Below are 10,637 nucleotides of genomic sequence, written 5' to 3'. Positions count from 1 at the left end.
GAGGATACTGAGGTATAGACAAATAGACAGATTAAATAACTTGTGTACCACAGAGCAGAGCCAGGATGCTAATATAAGTCTACCTAATGCCAAAGACCAAGTCTTTAACTTTTGTCCTATCTTGTTTCCCTGTTTCTCTTTGTAATTCCTTTTTTTTTTTTTTTTTGCTATTCTGATGTAAATTAGGAGAAGACTCTGAGCAGTGATAATCTCTTTTCTCATTGCCTTATGGTTAACAGGTGAATCATTCCATTCCTTTCTTTTCCATACTCCATTGTACGGCTCTGATATGAGATACCAATAATCAACTTTAGCATCCACAATGTTAATCAACATGCACTTAAAACAAATTTAATGTGATAAAGTACTCGTCTGCTTTATTATCTGCCATTAAGGAGGCCTGCTTTGAGGAGAGGATATAATAGTAAAGTTTATCAAGAGTTTTCCTCATGTTTTAATTGTGATTCTGATACTTTAAACTATGAATTTCAAGTCCTTATTAGAACTTTGATACTTTCTCACTATTTCCAACATAAGTGACTAGGGAAATGTGAGAATATAATTTCACTGTATTATCTTTTTCTTTGTCTAGAAAGAGTCCTTTAAAATCCTTTAAAATCCTTTGAGATACTGTTTATTTTAATCCTTTAAAATAAACAGTATCTCAAAAATTTTAATGTAAAAATAACAAAGGGTTGCCTATATTTATAGTAATAAAATACAGACCTCGATGGCCACTTATAAAATGTAATTTTTAAAAAGAACGTCTATTTTAAAATATATTGTCACTACTAAAGATATTTAGGGTTCTAAATTTAAAATCAAGAGGAGGCAGGGGCAATTCCATCAGAGCGGATAGGCTGGGTCTTGGCGTCTGTATTTCTACAACTTTTTTGAACTATATGAGCTTAATTTAACACACTTGATGGCATTTGATCTCTAGAGTCTCAATTTTATTTTTTAAAATTAAATTAAGAAAAAACCAAATAGCCTTGTATTTTTAAAGTAAAACGCAAGACTTTAACAAAAGTAGTATTTCATTAATAGATTTTAAAAAGGGAAGAAAGTGAAATTGAGGCAGAAATGAAAGCTTTTTTGGAAAATGTCAAAAAGGATTTCTATATTTCTTCATTTCAAGGATATTATCATGGTCCTTGGTTTACAAAGAGGATATAGGTACCAGCCTACAGAAACGCTGTTAATAACAAAGTCAGCATTCCCACGGAATGCAAATTTGCACACTACAGGTGCCGTGCATTCATCGAGGCAGGCACTCATCCATTCAAGAGGAATCTGTGAGGAAGCTGTATTTGGTCAGTATGTATATTTCAGAAAAAAATATTTCAGGAATGTATGGGATTTCTGGGAAAACTCTTCTATAAATTCGAAGGGGAGGGTAAGTACATATACTAAGGACAAATATACATTTGTGTTTGCAGGTGATCACCCTTCACTTTCCTATTTACATAACTGCATGATATGTATATAATGACATGTATATGTTCCCAAGTTGAAAGATAGCCTTAGTAAGTGATCAAACTTCCTTCACACTGTCACGTTATTAGTAAAATATCAAAAATAACTTATGACCTGCCTTTGTGAAATTTGTGTGAGAATTAACAACCAGTGTGGCTTTGGAGCTATATAGAGGGGCCACACTGGGGAAAGAACTATTAAAAATGACCTTCGTGTAATGTGCTATGGTGCTCAATGGGGCCAGTGTAAATGAGCTGCCTGAGAGCCATGTTTCATGTTGGTACCACTGATGCTCTTCTCTGGGGCTCCAAGAGGGCGTGGAGGGAAACTAAAACAGCTTTCCTCTGCCTCGCTCTTGGCAAGTTATTTTATATCTAGACTGATGGTAAAATTGTCCATTCCTTTTTCCTGGAAGAGAGGAAATAATATTGCATTATAATTGAAGCACTAGCAGTAGGCGGGGAAGGCTCTGTTTTAAAAGCCACTGATAGAGAATGAATATAGCATGCTAGGATGTTGGTTAACCGACCTCTAAATTACATGGGCAATGCTGAGCAGTAACGACAAACACGGGATTCATCATAGAGATCTCCAAAGCGCGCCTTTCCTGATGAAAAGATCTGCTCCTTAGAGTCTGATATTTAACCAAATTCCTAAATTGATGTGAGCTTGGCCTGAATGGTTGCCAGATAAGAGCTTAAGAAACACAGACAAGTTTCACTCCTTCTTCCTTGTAGAAATCTAGGGTGGGAAAGCAAGACATCTTCTACCCTGAGAGTAACATTAAATGAGAAAGAACCACACAAAATACAGCTCAGTCCCCAAGAGCAACCCATCAGTAATAAAGTCTATGCCAATATCTAAATTAACCAACACATTTACAAGCTCATTAATTGAAAGATGTGCTCAGGAGGCTGAAGGAGGCCGTGAGTCGGAGATTTGATAACTACATTCTGTTGAAATCATGTATCTCTAGAGCAGTGCTTCAAAATTCTCATTGTTATGGGCAGTTGACATTGCAACATGCCTATCAAGAAAATCATATACACTTTGTTTTAGCCCCCAGGTGCAAACATGTCCTGGATTTACAGGAAAAGCCAGGCAGTGATATTCTTTCCTATGGAGTGCAACTTCCTCCATTTTGTGTTCTAGTCTATCGATTGAACTACCAATGACACTGAAAATACCAAACCCCTAGGATAATGGAGGACGACATATGGTAACTCAAAGTGTGGTAGTTGGCCCCTACCTAGTAGACACCCAGTATTCTTGTCACCATGGCCCTCACGGTGACAGCAAGATCTGACAGGAGAGTGCTTACCGTTGCAGCTAGCCACATGATTTCTACATTCTTCCTTTTTTTGGCTTGGATATTTTGATGGAGATTTTCTAGTAGGTCTTTTATATCATTTTGTTCTTGAAAATGTGAAATGTCTAAAAAAAAAAGAAAAAAAAAGGAGAAGAAAAACCAGTGTCAGTAGTCAGTATTAACCTGTACATGACGTTTTCCTCAACATATTTGCAAAAAACAATTTCTATAACAACAAACGCCCTTTGGAGCAGATTAACTACCTGAGGATACTACTCATACTTATCGGTCCCTCCTGGTTTAGTCTTTATTTGGAAATATGCCTTGGTTTTCCCTATCCCCTTCTTTGTGTAATTATGGCAATGTCAACTGGTCACATAATACTATTATATTGACAAGGAAACATTTTTAATGATGATGGCTGTTGCCTCGTTTCAAACAAAGCATGACATAGGTGAGACATGAGATAGAACCTTCCATTTTTACTACCGAGTAGCTAGTCTGAATCAAGAAAACACATAAGGTCAACATAAAAATTCTGCAAAGCGCTGATTTAGGGCAACGTCTTGTCTTTGATGCTTAGCTGACTTTTTTCATATAAAGTTCATAGTCAGAAGCAGAGTCAAATAAAAATCTTAGTATCCCAATTCCAAGGCCAGTAATTTCCCCCAAATCCATGTTAGTGTCTTCATAATTAGCTGGCGGTACTTACAAAGCAGTTCCAATATTAACACAATGGACCAGCTTCTTCAGAATTCTGAGACTTCATAATAAAGCATAATGATTTTTTGAAATAATTTAGTTTCATTGTTGACACGAAATTTTTTTCATTTAGCCATTTTAAACAGACTACACAGCTCCTAAATATAAATCAAGCAAATAGCTGCCCTTTTGGCCATTCCTACCCCCTAAAAAGAGTGTTTTAAGATAGACAGACATGATGTTCCTTAGAAATTTCCACCCCTCTCCCCATGGCATGCTTTTTAGAAGAAAATCATTTTGATGTGTTGAAAATTTTCAGGCCACCCTTTCTATTTCTATAATGATAAAACTTGCTTTATTCAGAGCACATCCCTATCAATCCAACACTTTGCTTGCTGCCGATTGTTTTTCAACCTGACAAAAATCCAGCAGGCCACAGAAATTCAAATCTGGTTCTGGAAAGAAATATCATTAGTTATGACTAGTTTGTGGATTAATGGCTGTGATTTCAAGATATAAATGATAAATCCCGATATATCAACCAAAAGTCACGGTATACACAAAACATAGATTAGTTTTAGACTTAAAATCAGTCTTTTCAAATATAAAAATAACCAATAAGTCTTATTTCTGCTCCTCACTCCTGCATCACTCTGATACCAAATTTAGACAGGGCATTTACAACTCAGTGCCTGTCTGCATAGGCGTATTCTTTTTTTCAAATGGGGTTGAAGAACATAATCAAAAGATAAAAAGTACAAGAATGTTCACTGAATTATTGTTTATATTAAACAACAGCAAAAAAATTTATATTTCATAAAGAGAACAGTAAATTAATATATTAATGCAATGTAATATATAATAGGTAAGATGAATAAAGAAATGCCGTATGAATCAACATGTATACATACTATAAACTATGTTGAGCAAAAAATACAAATTATATGAGGATTCACACAAGATAATAATAATTCATGTTATAAAGTTAAATGCATGAAACTGTATCATATTTTCTATGATTACATATATTTGGAGTAAAAATGTGTATGAGAGTGTAAAACACCAAATCCAGGGTATTGTTTTTCTCTGAGGAGGAAAATTTAGGGATGGGAACCAGAAGGAATACAAGCAAGGCTTCTCCTCTACCTGAAAATATTTTTCTTGTGAAATGTGTCAGGCTGAGTGATGGGTTCCCACGTGTTTGTTATTTTATGATCTGTTCTTTTTTGTTTGTTTGAAACTTTCATAATTCTTTTTAAAGAAAGCACTGAGCCAAGGTTTCAGGACAATTATTTCTCATGCCAAATCTGCCCCGGCTTTGACGTGTGGTCTCAGGTGAGTTGCTTAACCCTCTGTCCCTATTTTCTTAACTGCAAAATGAGGACAATAACCCTGTCAAGCTTCATCGACTTGTAGTGGAAAACAATTAATAAAAGACTTGGCAGAGAGGCTATGGTACTAAATTCTGTGTCAACTCTGAAAAGTAGAGGAAGACATTAGCAGCTCTTAAGAGAGCCCATAGCCTCAGACGAGATATCTACTTTCTCAGGCCAAAGCCAGAATTCATCCAAAGTAGAGCATGTCCTCTCTCACAGTGATCATGACCACATACAGTCACAAACCCAGTGGCTGCATTCTCACTACTGCTCAGTGGAACAGAATAGCCAAGTCCAGGGTCACTTTTTAGTGCCTACTTGCTCCTTGTTTGGTCGTATGTCATATTTCTTCAACAACAGTAGTTCTGAATATAGCATGGATATGAATCAAAGACAGGATGCTGACAAATGAACAAGAATAGGACTGTGGCCTCTCAGCTGAATGAACTGTGAGACTAATGAGGCCAAGGCAATGGCTTCATCGCCTCATGGCTGATGACTTTAGGTTGCCAGAGAGTGTCCAGATGAAATGGAAATTATGGCTGCCTCCCAGCACCTATTCTATCTGTTTCCATTGCATAATAGGCATAAAGTTTACATCAGGTCAATCACGTTCTCACTCTGAAGTCAGTCAGTTCAAGCCCATCACCCCTGAAATCAGGACTAGTTTAGGGATGCGCATATAAAGCTAAGCCAATCAGAACATGACTTTGACCTTAGCAATTGTTCCGGGGGTATGCAAGTGACCTGTGCTGTTCCAGCTGAGTGAGGCTCAGGACCCTATAAAATGGAAGGGGGAAGAAAAGCTCTTTATCTCCTTGAGCACAGGAATAGTTCACGCCAGCCATCCTTTAGTCATGAGGGGCCAAGAGGTACGATAAAGTCAACACTAAAGGTAGCATAGTGATGAACTGGTGGGGGGAAATCTTTTTAATATTGCTGAGCCACAAAACCAGCTATATATAGGACAGGGATATCAAATATTGTAAAGACAAGTTACAATATTTAGCTCACGAAGAGCCCTGCTTTTTCTTCTTAGCTCCCAGGGCTAGACAGCCCGCCCTTACAGTAATAACATAGGAGTCAACGAGTGGAAACTTTCCAATAGACATGTACAACAATATCCTTCTCCTTTGTTTTGGAGAAATGGCAAGAGATGTTCATAATTATCAAGAGAGAACAGAGAGATTTGAGATGATGACTTGATGCTTGGTCACTCCTCCCCAAATGGGAGAGAAAGAAGTGTTTCATCTGCTTGTCCAACCATTAGTCAAGAGCAACAAATCATGCATGAACTGTGACGTGAGTCTAAAACATGGAACGGTTTGTGCTAGGGATTTATAAAAGTGCTTATTTTTTTGTTTTATTTATTTATTTTTATGTTGCTAACCGCAGATTTAAGTGTCTTAATGCTTCAAGTGGGCACAAAAGGGGACTTTAATGGCTTTTGAGATCATGAAACCCAATGGGAAGATCAGAGCAAGGAGAGAGAGAAGCACCCATACTTGCCTCGCTGAAGTTTCCCCAGTGGGTGAAAGAGGCCAGGTAGGGTTTAAAGGGAATTAGACCTTGATGATTTATTGTGCCTCAGTCAACGCAGAACTGTCGGAGGGTTTCATCACTATACAAAGAAGATGTAGAGGGAGAAATCCACGACACACAGTGCCCAGACTTGGCAAATAGACCTCACAGTCATCAACAGCTCTGATGCCAATTTCAGATATTTACTTCTTGATTCAGATGAAGATTCAGCAAAGATTTATAGGGAAGGGATTGTCCGTTCTTGGAATTTCTGTACTTGGCTCAAATTAAACCTTTTTTTCATTAATTACTAATGAGAAAATAGTTTTGTTTATATTATTAACTTTTCAAGTAACTAACAAATTTAAAATTCATAAGTATGCTGGCTGTCAAAGAATCTCCCTTAATTTCATTTTGGCATTAAAAAACATTTTATATGAAATGAAACAATAAAACTACAGGTGAAATGTTCTGACTATACACACATGGACATGCATATGCCATTGTAATATTTTAAGACAAGATTCATTATGTTATAAAAACACCTAAAAACTCTGCCATCTAAGATAGCTCAAACTGAGTATCAGAATACAAATTGCCAGTGATGTGGTGACAGATAGACTTTTATTACAGCGTTTGGTTAAAATTATGAAAATATTTCTTATATTATTAAAACCTAGTTTCTTATCATTGTAAATATCTCAGAATATTTATACGACTTATGGATGAACTCCAAAGACATTCTCGATTGTCTGACTTTGGACCGTTCAAATGTTATGTGCTTAATTTTGTGGGGAAACGAACTACAGAACAATGGGAAAAAAATTTCAAAAGTGTAAAATTTCTATAGGCTTGGATGCCTTAGCACTTTCCCCAAAATACTGCAATAAGTTATTCGGTAAATTGTTTCCTTACTTTATATTCCTCTATATTCCCGAAAGAACTTGTATTTGATCTGATTTTTCCTCATATATCCATGATAAATCTGACGTAGCTTACAAATCGAAAAAAATCTAAACATTTATTAAAGTCTTCTCCAAGTTTAAGAACTATATAAAATTTCTATTAGAGTCAATTGAGATTTCTAATGATACGTTCCTTATTTTAACTTTTGGCATTTTTCAGTGGCACTGAAATTAAAGTCCTAGCATGAGCAGCAGGACATATTTGAGAGGGCAATCAGGGCCATGAGGCAGGTGTGACCGTGCCACCTGGGCAAAATTGTTCTCATCGCCACCACATGCTTCTTTCTTCCAGTGACCTCTATGTCTGACCTCTCCTGGAGATTTAAAATCAAGACATTGTTATTGTTTTCTGTAACTCACATACTTACAATCAGGAGGCATCTTTTCCATAAATATCGTGTAATATTCTTTTAGAAGTTCAAAATTTTCCTGATTAATACTTTCTTGCAAAGAGACATCTCCAAACCTAAAAAAAAAAAAAAAAAAATGAAAGAAAGAAAATAGTCGTAGGTTATAAAATAGCCTCTGAAAGCAACACATTTTCTTTCCTTTCAAAATAAATGGCAAGATTTCACACACGTTCCCGTCCCTACTGGCCCTGATTCCACCGATTCCTTTTGACACAACAAAACATTCTCTTACAACCATCGGATGTAAATCTGAATGAAATATCAAGTCTAAAACACCAGCCCCTGCGCTTGTACGTAATTGTACTCGGTTAATGTCAGTCTCTCCGCCTCTGCTGTATCTCTGAGGTATAAAATGACTCCTCTCTATTTATACCTCCTATTTTCCCCTCACCCATGGCACGTGAGGAGAGATCTAGGAGACCAGGAGTGGACACTGGGTGGCACACAGTCTTAAACACACTGTCATGTGCTGTAGGCACAGGCAGAGCCCTGCAACGTCCCGGGGAGAAGTTCTGCCAACTTTTTTTCTTTTTTTCTTTTTTTTTTTCTGTCCACACCATGAAGAACTAAAGCCTCTGCGCTGGTGTTCTTCTGCCTCTTTCTCAGGATACCTGCGTATCACTGACCTTGTGTTTTCTTTAAGCATCTCTCAGGTTTAAACTTAAAATCCACTTGTCTCTCTACAGGATGCTGTGCAAATGGCTTTCGTATGCGTCTCCATCCAGATATCTCCGTTCACATTTATATTTCTAATGTCAACTGAAAATTTCAGAGTGTATTATCCTAACCCACTTCAAATGCAACATAACCAAAAACTGAAACCATTTTCTTCTTTTATTTAGAAATAAACATATTCTGCCATTAACTCAGGTTACCCTCACTTCCCTGCCTCACCCACTACACATTGATGTTTTCACATCTCTGGTATCCTTTCCTTTTTTTCCCTTATATGTTAGGTATTTAATTATCTCCATTCTAGGCTGGAGATAAAGCCTCCCAAATACTCAAGCGCTATGCTGCCAGTCTCCTTCCCTTCCAATCCACCCTTTACATCAGCGGTCTCCAACCTTTTTTGCACCAGGGACTGGCGTTCCTATGAGGATTTAACGCCTGATGATCTGAGGTGGAGCTGAGGCGATGATGCTGGTGCTGGGGAGAAGCCGCAAATATAGACGAAGCTTCACTCACTTGCCTATTGCTCACTCCCTGCTGTGCGGTCCAGTTCCTAACAGGAACTGGTCCGCGGCCCAGGAGTTGGGGACCTCTGCTTTACATCATTCTATGATTTACCAATATTTATTTAACCTAAACTACATGTCAGGCATTGCAAATACAATAAATGAAGTGTTGAAAAAGTTCACCTAACACTATGTCATCATACCAGCTCACTAAACTTCACTGATTCTCCTCTTCCTGTGAAGACAAAGTCCAGTCTCCTGAGTGTAGCGTCTGGCTTCTGCACGAAGGCCACCTGAACCCCGGGAATGTAGTTCCACTCTTCTTCTTTACTAGCAGGTTCTGGTGCCTTCGGGGCTTTTCACATGTGACTCCTCTTTTGACTAGAATATCTTACTTTCCCTGATAGCTTGATTTATTCCTATTCATCCTTCAGAGCCTTCTGGAAAGCTACTCATCTACTTTATGAGACCTCCCTGATGAAACCCTTTCCTATCTACGAACCACTTTCTTTTCTCCACAATTCCTGCCCCTTCCACGAGTTTGCTTATTGCATGAGTCAGACTGAAATCCTATTTGTTGACCTGTCTTCTTTACTGTATAGTAAGTTATTTCAGGACAGGCATCGCATTTCTTCTTGTTACAGCCTATGCTCCCTGTGTCCCATAGGTTAGCAGAGTAGTGCCTCCTACAGAGTCAATGTTGAATCTTTATATTCAGTTAAACTTGAAGGACAGGAACACAGACCCAGGAAACGCTACAGGAGAGTTTGCTTAAACTCTGAAATATACTCTTACAACTTTTTCAGACATTACGATCAACTAGTATTTTAAAAATACCACCCTTGCTAGAGTAACGTTAGCATTATGGACTGAATGTTTGCGTCCATCCAAAAGTCAAATGTCGAAGCCCTCACCCCCAGTGTGGCTGTGACTGGAGAAGGAGGCTCTAAGGAAGTAATTAAGGTTGAATGAAGTCATGAGGGTGGGGCCCTGATCCAATAGGACAGCCATCCTTATAAAAAAAGGCAACAGAGAGTGGCATTCTCATTCTGCACACACAAAGAAGAGGTCATGTGAGTGCACAGCAAGAAAGCTGAAGAGAGTTCTCACAAGAAACCAAATGGGCTGGAATCCTGACCTTGAACTTCTCATTCTCTGGAACTGTGAGAAATAAACTTCTGTTGTTTAAGTCCCCCGTCTGTGGTATTTTGTTGCGATAGTCCGAGCAGATTAATTACTGCTTACTTGTTTAATAATGGATATACATAACATACGTTTAGGCTATGAGTAAATATATAGTAAAATATCACACCTGGATTACATAGCATACATGACATATAGATGTTGCCTGGTAAAGCTCACAATCTAGAATCAGAAAAATGAAGCTCTGAGAACAGAGGACAAGTGATTTGCTCAAATCAGTGGCTGATACTAGGGTGCCAGTCTTCCTCCTTCTCTTCATGGTTTTCTCTACTTTGCCACTTAGTGTCCTTTTCAAGTCTTATGTGTCTTATACAGCTTTCGGGTACGAAAAATGCATTTTTTTTTTTAATACCCAAGAGAGATGAGAGAGAGAAAGGAAGGGACATTTTTAAAACAAAGTGCCTAATAACTAAAATAGTCACAATGGCATGAATGATGCAAATAACCTAATCTAGAAGGCTTGAAAATACCATGCTAACTAGTCTTTGAAAAGTCTG

At 37.8% G+C, this 10,637-nt stretch overlaps 1 protein-coding gene across 5 annotated transcripts in view; it reads right to left on the bottom strand.

The window, feature by feature from the left end:
• The window catches only part of INPP4B (inositol polyphosphate-4-phosphatase type II B), a 610,870-nt gene that overhangs the window by 42,677 nt on the left and 557,556 nt on the right, over positions 1 to 10,637 (bottom strand). For all 5 annotated transcript variants that reach the window (XM_023519662.1, XM_011373754.2, XM_023519664.1 and 2 more), the window contains 2 exons: positions 7,718 to 7,815; positions 2,798 to 2,910 (listed from right to left, as the gene is read on the bottom strand). In XM_023519662.1, coding sequence (XP_023375430.1) covers positions 2,798 to 2,910; positions 7,718 to 7,815 — 211 coding nt within the window. The remainder of the gene's footprint in view (positions 1 to 2,797; positions 2,911 to 7,717; positions 7,816 to 10,637) is intronic.

This window comes from Pteropus vampyrus, unplaced genomic scaffold (genome assembly GCF_000151845.1).
Source record: "Pteropus vampyrus isolate Shadow unplaced genomic scaffold, Pvam_2.0 Scaffold229, whole genome shotgun sequence".
NCBI lineage: Eukaryota > Metazoa > Chordata > Mammalia > Chiroptera > Pteropodidae > Pteropus > Pteropus vampyrus.
Note: the sequence above shows the minus strand (reverse complement) of the source record. Positions and strands in the feature narration are given on the sequence as shown.